Raw genomic sequence first — 12,654 nt, forward strand, 5'->3', positions numbered from 1 at the left:
ACTTTGTAACAAGTGTTTAAGATGACGTAATGCTTCTGGAAAAGGCGCGGCCTCGATCCATCCATCCATCACCAAATCAACGCCAAGCAATCTGATTGGTCCAATGTCCTCTGGTGAAAAGCTTCCATCCAATCAGCGTCCTCCGCGATGAGCGTTGTTTCCTCTCTGAACTCTCGCGTTGTTTCCACGCCAGCACGTAACGTCCTCACGTTGTTGCGTCAGTTCCATGATGGCTGAAGATCCTGGAGGAGCATTTTTACATTTCTCTCTCACCTTTCTCTCTTTCTCTCCCCCCCTGCTGGTCCCAGAGACATGGCGGGACACACAGCCCCGTTAGGCGGCTCCACACCCTCGTTGTTGCTACCGTCATGCCCAAGAAAGGGCACCGAAAACGGCTGAAGTTTCGGCCCGGGGACGTCTGCTCGGAGTCAGGTAGGAGAGAGAGAGAGGGGGGGGGGGGGAGAGAGAGGGAGGGGGGGGGGAGAGAGAGAGAGAGAGGGGGGAGAGGGGGAGGGGGGGGAGAGAGAGGGAGGGGGGGGGGGAGAGAGAGAGGGGGGGGGGGAGAGAGAGAGAGAGGGGGGGAGAGAGAGGGAGAGAGAGAGAGTCTGGGGGTCAGGTAGGGAGGGGGGGAGAGAGGGGAGGTCTGGGGGTCAGAGTCTGATACAGTCAGTCAGATGTACATTAGAGAGACGAAAAAAGAACCATCAACTGTGATAACTAACTAACTCTGTTATTATAACTTACTATGCATACTATATAACTATGTTATATGTAGTTATAACTAACTACTAGGGAACCCTTCGTGTCCACCTCCAGTATGTATGTTTGTTTAGCATGAATATAGACCATGGTTTAAACATGAAGTCATATCTCCCCATATCTCTCCTTCCTCCTGCAGTGACGGTTGCTGATTTCGCCAATGCCGACCCTGCCGTTGTGAAGTCAGGAAGGGTGAAAAAAGCCGGTTGCAAATGCAGTTGAAAAAGAAGGTAAAGATCCCAGCCTCACACCGTCAACACCAGTAGATACACACCTGATACCTCATTCAGACACATTCAACCACTCACCCTCCTACTGTCACCTTGGGCATCACCAGCAACGAGTGCATACATTCCAGCATATACAGTCCCAGCGGGAATCGAACCCACAACTTGAGTGTTGTTAGTTAGCGCCATGCTCTACCAAGTCTGAGTCACAGAGGACCACAATCATAATCAACTCACCTGGGAATGTTGGTGAGTGACTGGATGCTACTGTTGTCAGTTGGACTAAGGCCTGTGTTGTGTTGTGTTGTGTGTTGTGTGTTCGCCTCACAGCTAAGTTGTTGTGTGGACTGGCGGCGTCTGAGGGACCCGTTCAGGAAGTGTTGACGTCTGCGGGGGGCGTGGCCGGGGACGCCCAGGAGAGCAGCGAGGAGGACCTGGGTCCTGAGGAGGAGAGGGAGGGCGAGGCTAAAGAGGCCCGCAAGAAGAAGAACAAGAGGAGAAAAGGTACGCGTCAGTTCTCTCACGAAGTAACCGATAACCATGTATCGTTTGTGTTGGATGCCCTAAGCTTTTGGAGTCCAGTGTTTCCTCCAGGATTTTTCACATTAGTGGCGGGGCGGTCCTCTTTCGCGCGCATAAAACGCGCACTGGCGCTCAAACAAAGACGTAATTTCACCAAAAACTAGAGGGTGGCAACAATTATAATTTCTTAAATAGCGGTCATTAAGTCATTAAAGCCGAGCAGGTGATTTTATATAGGAGGTGATCAAATACCAATATATCCTACAGCTGCAGCGGAACATGCGGAACGCGCATTACACACACACACACACACACACACACACACACACACACACACAGAAAGATCAATACGAAGTAGGCCAGTGGTGTAGTCTAGGTGACACGCAGGACTATGCCGTGTACCCACTAGGAAAGGCCAAGGATTTCCGTATACCCACTTAAACATGTGCGAGGATACGTAAGGGCGTTTTGTGACAAAACTTTCACTTTCATTCATAAAATTCTGTGTTACGAAGCCCTTGACTTTTGGACCATTGGGACTGACTATAGCGTCATATACCATCAATGGGGGGAGATGCGACATGAAATATGACAAAATGCAGCACTATCATGCACAGATCAGCCTTCTAACATGTCATGTTAGATATATAACGTTAGACAGGGAACGCAGATGTATTTTTATAAACGATATGAGGCTGGGAGGGAAAAATCACAGTATACCCACTAGAAAACACTAGACTACACCACTGAAGTAGGCCTACGTGAGAGTACACGCACAAAACCGGCTAACGTTACTCATTAACTGTTTACACGTTAAGTAAAATCACAGTGTGGCAGTCAGATGGAGCATTCGGTAAACAAACAACAGCAAGGTAATGCTATCAGCTGAGTTAAAGAAAACCAACTTTTACCTTGAGGACACCAACATGAGCCCTGCTTACCCGTACCTCCGCCGTTCTGTTCGTGGTGATTTTAGAGGCAATAGATAATTTTTGCCCCGCGCATATTGCTATGAATAGTTCAAAGCTAGGTGCTTGCACGTTAGGTGCGAGAATGCTCGGTTAACCCATTAGCGGGAACATTATTTGTTTCACAAAATAGGCTGATTTAGTTGACCATGAACATCAGAGACATACATTACGAATGTTCATTTAAAATACTCTATACTGAGCACTGGTATAAGAACATGAACCAGAGAACAGCAGTAAATGCAATAACCCACAGTCGTCGCTGATGATGTTGCATTTTCGATTAGGATACGGGATTAAAGGCACCTGCGACGGGCTAAGAGAGAGAGAGAGGACAGGGATTTCCTGAAATCCAAATGTCCCGCTAAATTCGGACCAATCACAAAACTGTTTTGAAAGCGCGTCGCCTCGCGCCGCGCGCCTGTTGAGAGATTCAGTCTCGATTGTAGTGCGAACACAAACGACTGAGGTTAATTGCAACATTGTAACATATTGTAAATAATAGAGATGCTCCGATCAGGGTTTTGGTGCCGATCACCGATCACTGGAATCAGTGATCTGACGATCCGATATCACCGATCACCGATCACAGCGTCGAAAATGGCAATTGAAGCATTCTATTTATTGTGTAGCATTATTTATGTTTTTAATTATTCTTAACACCATTGACATTGTATATTAAGTATTCAAATGAAATTAGGAGATGAGAAAGTATCATGAATTGACAACCATCTGTTTTATTGAATTCACAACCACCTGTAGCTTACTTCAGGAAAAACAAATAAAATGTGAAAATAAAAATCATAATAAATAAAATGTACACTGTCACATCAAATTGTGCAACATTCCACTCGAATGAGAGGAACTAGGGGCTCTTAGAGAACTTGGAGCTTATACTGTAGCTTTCCTGAGGAACAATAAACATACCCAAACTAAACTGCAACATAAACCGGCTATAGCCAAATATAAAATACTGTTCAAGTCAGTCAGTTTCAAGTCATATTTAGGAGGAGATAAGACAGCAAGTCAGCAATAATCAATAAAACAAAAAAACAAAACATTGCACCTAAGGAGATTTCAGACTCAAACCTTACTTCTTAAGCAGCATCATTGGCAGATTAGCCTTGAGAAATACAAGCATCTCAGCGTTTTTGGCACTCAGCCTGTTCCTCTTATCATCTAAAATATGTCCTGCTATGCTGAAAAGTCACTCGCTATCTACACTTGTGCAAGGTGCACAGAGGAAGACCTAAAACTCGCGCGCTAATAGTTGTTGTTGCTATGGGCCTTAGCCTAGCTTAGTGACTTCCTGCTCGCTGGGTCACATGACGTCGCTGAACACTACCTACACTACGCTCGTGAAGTCGCGCTGGAACTCTGACCAGCACTCGTGGAACGCCTCTCGTCCAATCAAAGCACTCGGTCCCTTTATGACGTCGAGCCCAGTGTGCGCTTCGGCGCTCTCGGAGCGAATCGACGAACGCAGCAAATGCCGTATGATATTCGTGGTATTGAAAGACCTTGCGTGCGTTCCTCCGCGAGGTATTTCTTTTGAGCAGACATTACAAACTGCATATTTGTTGTCTCTTTCCGACACTGTGTAATATTTCCAGACTGGCGACGCCATTTCTCTATGTAAACTGATCGGCCGTGTTTGATCGGCCGTTTTTAGAACTCAGATCAAAACCGATCAAGGGCATATCGGCCGATATCGATCGGCGCCGATCAGATCAGAGCATCTCTAGTAAATAACTACGCCCTAAATCGTAACGAAATGTTGGTCTGAAATGTTGGCCTAAATCTAGCTTCAATCTGCTTTTTTTCTGTTCTCCGGTCATAATAACTCGCTGCCTTTCTGCGCAGCCTGAATCAAAGTGGACTGTCTGAATCAATTAGTGGCGGAGGAAATTCATTCGTGGCGGCCCGCCACCAATAAATGCATATAGAGGAAACACTGGAGTCATCTTCAGTCCTTAGTCTGAAATGACGAGGATTGATTGGCACCAACTGTTTTAACATGGTGCCAGTCTTTCCCATTGCTAAGAGTGTGTGTGTGTCTCTCTGTCTCTCTCTGTCTCTGTCTCTCTGTCTCTCTCTGTCTCTGTCTCTGTCTCTGTCTGTCTCTCTGTCTCTATCTACTCCTCTCTGTCTCTCTCTGTGTGTGTGTGGTGTGTGTGTGTATCTCTGTACTGACCCTGAGTTGTGTTGTGTGTCACTCTCTCTCTCTGTCTGTCTGTCTCTCTCTACTCCTCTCTGTCTCTCTCTCTATCTCTCTCTATCTACTCCTCTCTGTCTGTCTCTCTGTGTGTGTGTGTGTGTGTGTGTGTGTGTGTGTGTGTGTGTGTGTGTGTGTGTGTGTGTGTGGGTGTCTCTGTACTGACCCTGAGTTGTGTTGTCTCTCTCTCTCCCAGAGTGTGGTGAGGGGGGGCAGTACCCCGAGGGGGGGCAGTACCCGGTGGACGTGTGGCTGGTTCTGGCCTCCTACATCCGGCCGGAGGACGTCTGCACCTTCGCTCTGATCTGCAGGGACGCCTGGAACGTCACCTGCACCGCCGCCTTCTGGACCCGGCTGTACCGCAGGTGAGACACCTAACCCATCTTACCCAGGGTTAGACACCTGGGTTAGACACCTGGGTTAGACCTGGGTTGTTGGTTCTACCAGTCAAGGTGTCAGGTCAAATAAGCATAACAGTAAAATTCACCAAGCATTTAAACAAGGCAAAGATGACCGCAGGATTAAGATAAATAGCAGGACTCCTGCATAGAACGAACCTCCTGAAGAAGGCTTTAAGTTTCATGCCTATCCCTGTCAATATACCGCTAAATACCCACCCACCCACCCACCCACCCACCCTCCCTCCCTCCCTCTCTCTCTCTCTCTCTCTCTCTCTCTCTCTCTCTCTCTCTCTCCCTCCCTCCCTCCCTCTCCCTCCCTCCCTCCCTCCCTCCCTCCCTCCCTCCCTCCCTCCCTCCCTCCCTCCCTCCCTCCCTCCCTCCCTCCCTCCCTCCCTCCCTCCCTCCCTCCCTCTCTCTCTCTCTCTCTCTCTCTCTCTCTCTCTCAGACACTACAGTCGTGACACCCTCCTGCCCCTCCGTCTGCAGCCTGACTGCCTGGCCATGAGGAGCTGTCTGCGGGCTCGCGTGATTCGCTCCCTCTTCCACCTGTACGAGCCATTCAGCTCGCGCGTCTCCCGAAGCCCCGCCCTGCCAGAGGCCACGCCCACCACCCTGCTCAACTCCAAGGTAAACACAGAGACGATGTCACCAGGTTGACATAACAACATAAGCAAGGTAGAGGGTGACTTTAGAAGCTGATCTTAGGTCAGTTTGTATGCGAGGAGGTTAGTCCAAGCCAAGAGGTTTAGGGGACACCCTGGGGGGTATTCCATCAATGTCGCTAAAGGACAATCCAGGCTTATTTGGATAAATCCCATTAAGTCGAGACTTATCAAAAATAAGGCTGGGATTTCTTTTTATAGATCTCGCGGGATTTATCAAAATAAGCCTGGATTTGTCCTTTAGCGACGTTAATGGAATACCCCCCTGGTCTCCATGTGTGTGTACAGATCCTTACATGTGTTTGGTCCTGTCTGTCTCTCTGTAGTGTCTGCTGTTCTGACATGTGTTTGGTCCTGTCTGTCTCTCCGCAGTGTCTGCTGTTCTGGGTCAACAAAGTGGTCGGCACCCATCCTGAGCCCATGTGGGAGTTCAACTTCAAGTTCTTAAAGCAGGTATGTACGTGTTCTTACAGCAGGTACATAGGAGGCGGCCCTAGAGGTCAGACAGGCCGGCTAGCAATCGGAAGGTCGCTGGTTTGATCTCCCGTCTCAGGAGGGAGCTTGCATGTGCCCTTGAGCAAGGCACTTAACCCCTAATTGCTCCAGGGGGCGCTGAATGGCTGACCCTGTGTGTAGAGCAAAACATACCAAATTGACAAGTTGATTACATGGCAATAAATCAGTAAAAAAGTGTTCTCTGAAGGACAGGATTCAAGCAGCAGCTGCAGTATGCATGAAGTCTTATGAACACTCATCTGTCTACCAACATCAATGTGTGTGTGTGTGTGTCCCTCCTCTGCCCCCTGCAGGCGGTGAGGTGTAAGAGCGCTGCGGGCCAGGTTCTGCGTAAGGCCCGGAGGTACGAGGAGGTCCACACCAACCCCGACTCTGACTGCTACCTGCTGCAGGTCACCACCCTCAACTACATCTTCACCTCCGTCGCCATGGGGATGACCCTCAACCTGGTCAGTGCGCTAACTGCTCCGGGGTTCGACTCCACAAAGTCAACCCTGATTTTACTCTCACTCAACTAGTTCATTTCAAGCTCTAAGTGTACAGGTTGTAAACGGTAGAAATGATTACGCGTGCGTTCGTAAATTCGCTCTGGAAATCTGAGCAGCACTCATGGAATACCTGACAATACCTGATAATAATAATAATTATTATTATTTAATACCTCTTGTCCAATCAAATTACTTGGCCCATTTATGATGTCGAACCCAGTGTGTGCTCCAGCGCTCTCAGAGCAAATTTACGAACGCAGCCAATGACTGAAGTTATTTTAGCCTCCAGGGCCCAGTTGTTCAAAATGTTTAATCTGGATCAGAATGATCCCGATTCTTTTTTTTGCAGATCCAGAATCAGATCGAGCTGGCTGATTTTGAGTCGTATAGGGGGAAATCAGCCAGCTCGATCTGATCCTGGATCAGAGAAAATAATCTGAAGTTTTGAACAGCTAGGCCCAGGTGGTGTGCGTCTCGATCTTCTTTCTCACGCTCTAACCCTGTGCTCTTGTCTGTCTGTCCCTCTGTCTGTCTGTCCCTCTCTCCGTCCCTCCTCAGTTCACCATCAACGTCAGCACAGACATGCGTCACCACCGCGTGCGTCTGCTGTTCCAGGACACCCCCCCCCTCCCGGGGCGCAGGAGGAGGGAGCCGTGGGGGGGCACCCAGGTGGTCCTGGACCCCGTGCACAGCGTCAGACTCATGGACTGGTGGCATCCGCAGTACCCCTCCTCCCCCTACACCTAGACCCCCCCCCTACACCTAGACCCCTCCCCCCCATCTCCCCAGTACTCCCCCTACACCTAGAATCCTATGATGAAACCCCCCCCCAACAGAGAGGTCCAGACCTTGACCAGGATGGACACACAGACTGTTTTGTTCCCCTCTTCCGTTTTCTTGCTAATTGCTAAATCTTATTAAGAGTTTATTTTGATGGGAGACGTGCTGATTTGTTGAATTTAACTTTTTTGTTTGTTAACGTTGAGGCTTAAAGGTGAAGCTAGGTGAAGACCAGTGACAGGTGCTGCTGTACATGTTCAAACAGCTGCAGATATGCAAACACTTCACATCCTTGTCAACAGAGAAGACATCACTAAATATGGTACAGAAAGGTCAGAGTTCGACCGTACCTCGTTTTAGAAAGTATACGCCATTTAGCTGACGCGTTTATCCAAAGCGACTTACATTGCAGTGAGTGCATACATTTCAGTATATACGGTCCCAGAGGGAATCGAACCCACAACCTAAGCGTTGTTAGCGCCGTGCTCTCCCAAACTGAGCCACAGAGGACCAGCATAAAGTGCTGTGTTAGGACCGACACAACGCTCTTCACTGGGCGGTCTTGGTCATAATGTAGAGGTTCGTCACGGCCGTTTAGCCGCCATTTTAAAGAACTGAGGCGGGAAAAACCCAACCGTTCAGACCGGTCTAGGTAGCATCGATTGTCTTCACAAACATCAATTCTAGCCCCAAAATTGACGACGAAATGTAAAAACAATAACTGTGGACTGAAGAGAAGTATTATTTGTGGGGGGGTTTTATCGAGTCGTCTGTCCGAGAACAGAGCGGAGATCTGCCTCCCCCCCTCCCCTTCCCCTGAGACCCCCCCCTTCCCGTGAAGGTCGGGCATTGGAGGGAACATCAAACCACATCTCCGAGACTCACACCTCCTTCTCACTTCACATTAAGTAGCCAAGTAATCAGTAAAGCACCCATCTACCTACCGGACCTTGAAGATGACCCAGAAATGTTTTGTCATTGTTATTATTATGCTTTTTTAATCAGAGTAGGCTCCTAAACACGTTGATTGCTGTGATAACACTGCTGTGATTGGAGGGGGTGAAAGGATATGATTTATATGATCGACCTGCTGAAAAACTGTTTGATTTGATGCTTCTTCTTTTTTTAAAGTTATTGTTTCAGAGTGGGGCAGGCCCACTCATATTTGTCATTTTATTGGACAGATCTAGTGAAGACAGACAGGAAAGTGAGGAGAAGAAGGGAGAGAGGGCATGTCAGCAGGGCATGGGCCGGATTCTAATCGATACCGACATGGGCATATGTGTGCACTGTAGACCGTGGTGTGAGACACCTGGACCACCCCAGACCATGGTGCTAGACCACTGGACCACCCCAGGCCACGGTGCTAGACCACTGGACCACCCCAGGCCATGGTGCTAGACCACTGGACCAGCCCAGGCCATGGTGCTAGACCACTGGACCACCCCAGGCCATGGTGCCAGGCCATGATGTTTGACCACTGGTCCACCCCAGGCCATGGTGCTAGACCACTGGACCACCCCAGGCCATGGTGCTAGACCACTGGACGACCCCAGGCCATGGTGCTAGACCACTGGACCACCCAGGCCATGGGGCTAGACCATTGGACCACCCCAGGCCATGGTGCTAGACCATTGGACCACCCCAGGCCATGGTGCTAGACCACTGGACCACCCCAGGCCATGATGCTAGACCACTGGACCACCCCAGGCCATAGTACATCAAAACACATGGTACAATATGTTGAAAATCAATGACACACTCGCTGGTCAAGCCAAAACATTGCAATGCAATGGATTCCGTGAGTAATCCCCACTACTCTACACTAACTAGGTAGTAGTGGGGATTACTCACCGAATCCATTGCGTTGCGATATTTTGGAATAAAAGACATTTGGTCGGTTGCCGACTTGTTCCCGCTTTCTCCAGCTGCTGTCACATTTGTGGACCACGTTATTGAAGCGTGAACCTGCTTGTCTGTGTCTGTGTTGGACCTGAGACCAGAGGAGGTGTGGATACTGGGTTTATGAAGGCAAGGACGACCAGTCATACGTGTACAAAATGATCAATGTTCATCATGTGTGATGGACCTATCGCTAAGCCAAGCCCCCTTTGAAAACTCGGACAAACAAACAGCTTTACTGACCGTGACTGAATGACATTCAATGACTTACAATGGCGGGAGTTGGCAAATTTCTGATTTCTGATTTACCACAGCAAGTTTTTTTTTTTAAAGATGACGAATATTTCGTCTAGAAGCTTTTCACCATCAGATATTAGCGAGTGGTTTGTCCGAGTTTTCTGCCTGTCGTGACTTTTGCTGTGATATGATTGGACAATTTCTATTGTGGGGCGTGGCTTAGCGATAGGCCCATTGGAGCTGTTGTCGATGCCCGTTGGAAACTTTAACGCAGTGACCATATGTATCGGTTTACTCAATCCAAGTGCGGGAGAATGTAAACATTTAGCGTTTGACTTTAGATCATCGTTTTGCGAATGGAAAAAGCAAGGTTGTTTGTTGTCTTTGAAGAGAGACTTGTCTCAGAACAAGACTTGAAGCGTGTTTGTGTCTAAATAAATACATGTACGGTGGATTGACTGTGTATGAGACGTGTGTGTTTGTCTGTGACAGACGTCATTCAGTGTCGCCCCCCTTATAATGCCTCTGTCTGTCTGTCTGAGCTGACAGACCAACTGCACTGAAATACACCTGAAAACATCCCCCCTCCAAACTGTGTCTCCTGTCTCTCTTTATCAGAAACGCTGTTGTCTTCTTTCTTACATACTTAGACATGGTTGATTGATTTGATTGATTGATTGATTCAGTAGGTTGGTAGGCACTAGTCAGTTGACTTACTAACCCCTGCTGAAACCCACATACATGCAGGCGCTTCACATAGTGTAGCACAGTGCATAACTTTGACAATGCTGCCCTCCTGTGGTTAGTTGAGGAATAAACTCGTCAGAGCTATTGAAAGACACATTTATATTTCTCAGATATGGTTTTCTCAGATGGTGTATTCATCATGTAGACAATGCAATCGTGCTTATTTATAAATGTTGATGCGTCATGACTGTAGCTAAGTTACGGTGTCGTCAGGGTACAGGGTCAACAATTACATATGTGCCATAAACAAACAAAAGTTAGCCTAAACAATTGCAGGACTGTGATGTCTGTGTGTGTGTGTGTGTGTGTGTGTGTGTGTGTGTGTGTGTGGGGGGGGGGGGGGGGGGGGGGGGGGTCTGGTAGTGAGTGTGTGAGTGATAGTCTCTCTGGGACTTCTGTATACCATATCAGCTTAGAATTATAAGGTTCCATTTTCCGTTTAGGGCAGTTCAGAGATATTGAGCGTCAACGTTTTTACATTCCATTATGTTTTGTGAGATGGAACCTTTGTATTTTATGAATTATTAACTCAAAAATGTCAACATTTTTAAAACAACACACACAGGCATTAATAAACATCTAATGGATCAGATTATGTAAAAAACTCAATTTTGACAAAAATTGAGATGGAACCTTATAATGCTGTAAGGTTCTATCTCCGTTTAGAATGATAAGGTTCTATCTCCGTTTAGGGCAGTTCAGAGATATTGAGCGTCAAAGTTTTGACATTCCATTATGTTTTGTGAGATGGAACCTTTGTATTTTATGAATTACTAACTAAAAAATGTCAACATTTAAAAAAATAACACCACACAGGCATTAATAAACACCTAATGGATCAGATTATGTAAAAAAACTCAGTTTTGACCAAAAATGGAGATAGAACCTTATGACTCTGACGTCACGAACGAGCGTCGCGTCACCGGCCGAAAATACCCCTGGAAGATGAAGAGGACTCCATTTCCCAGAAGGCCACAGGGGGGTGGCCGTAACTGTCACAAGTGCGCACAGGTGACCCGCGGACGCTCCGACAACATCGTGACGAGCGGAACGAAAACAATCCGCCACTGGGGTGTCAGAGAGAGGAGTGGATCTATCCAGCCCTAGTGTGGGTGAGAATATAATATATATAATAATATATGTATGTAATATATTGAAGAGAAAGTCCGGAGCCAGTGTTGGTGACATTAGGGCGCGTTAGGAGGGACTGTCCCCGGAGTGTCCCGAACCAGAACCTGTGACTCTCCACAACTTCTGCTGCGTTTCTGTCTGACCTTCAGAGCGGGTAAGTAAAGTGATATTCTACCGCTGAACTTCTGCTGCGAACTCCTGAATGCGATCCTCATATGGGCCACCGCTGGAAAACGCACCACATATTATTATTATTATTATTATTATTATTAATAACAATAACAATAATAATAATAATAATAATAATAATAACATTTATTTGTATAGCACTTTTCCTGCAAACGATGCAGCTCAAAGTGCTTTAATCATTCTGTAATCCTCATTTAACCATTTAGTCATGTACAGTGTATGTGCGTTATGGAGAGTTTATGGAAGTTGACAGAAATTAGGTTTTATTCTCATCTGGAAAGGATGAAAGTCATTTAGCCTGAGCGCGTGTTGTCTGCAGAACAATACATGCATATTAATAATGACTATCACTAAGAACAAATCCCTTAATAAACCGAACTTATTTTAACCGAGATAGCCATATAGATAGACATATGATGGACCTGTATTTATTCGATGAATAGCCCAGATGACAGCCAGTACGTCCATGTCAACTCCAAAAAGTCTTTGGAAAATACTTTTGACGCATCTTAATATGCTCGGTAGTAGCCTAGGCTGTGTGTGCTTGCTTGGGGGCTCGGTGTGTTACTGTCAAACGCAACGCGACCCAGATGCCTATTTGCCATTTATGAGCGACCACTTGATTACCAAGCTGGACAGGGAAGGCTGTGTGTGTGTGTGTGTGTGTGTGTGTGTGTGTGTGTGTGTGTGTGTATCAGTAACACAGACACCCTAGCCCTGGCATGCTGCTCTTATGTAACCGGAACGTTGCTGGAAAGCCTGCGTGCGCGCGGGGAACCGAACAACCGAGACCGAGAGAGCAAAGCTCTCCTGCTGTATTTACATACTGTGTGGTGTGTGTGTGGTGGTGTGTGTGTGTGGTGTGTGTGTGTGTGTGTGTGTGTGTGGTGTGTGTGTAGTGTTGTGTGTT

General features: G+C 47.3%; 1 protein-coding gene across 1 annotated transcript; it reads left to right on the top strand.

The window, feature by feature from the left end:
• Nucleotides 1–368: 368 nt before the first annotated feature.
• LOC308175379 (transmembrane protein 183A-like) lies at nt 369–10,257 on the top strand (the record flags this gene model as incomplete). Its single annotated transcript, XM_080551053.1, is given in 9 exon segments — nt 369–432; nt 899–963; nt 965–989; nt 1,317–1,490; nt 4,888–5,056; nt 5,539–5,719; nt 6,127–6,207; nt 6,564–6,719; nt 7,317–10,257. Coding segments are annotated over 9 exon segments (1,104 nt in total). The 3' UTR covers nt 7,506–10,257.
• Between the last annotated feature and the right edge of the window lie 2,397 nt (nt 10,258–12,654).

This window comes from Nansenia antarctica (genome assembly GCF_963989245.1).
Source record: "Nansenia antarctica genome assembly, contig: SCAFFOLD_491, whole genome shotgun sequence".
NCBI classification, from domain to species: Eukaryota; Metazoa; Chordata; class Actinopteri; order Argentiniformes; family Microstomatidae; genus Nansenia; species Nansenia antarctica.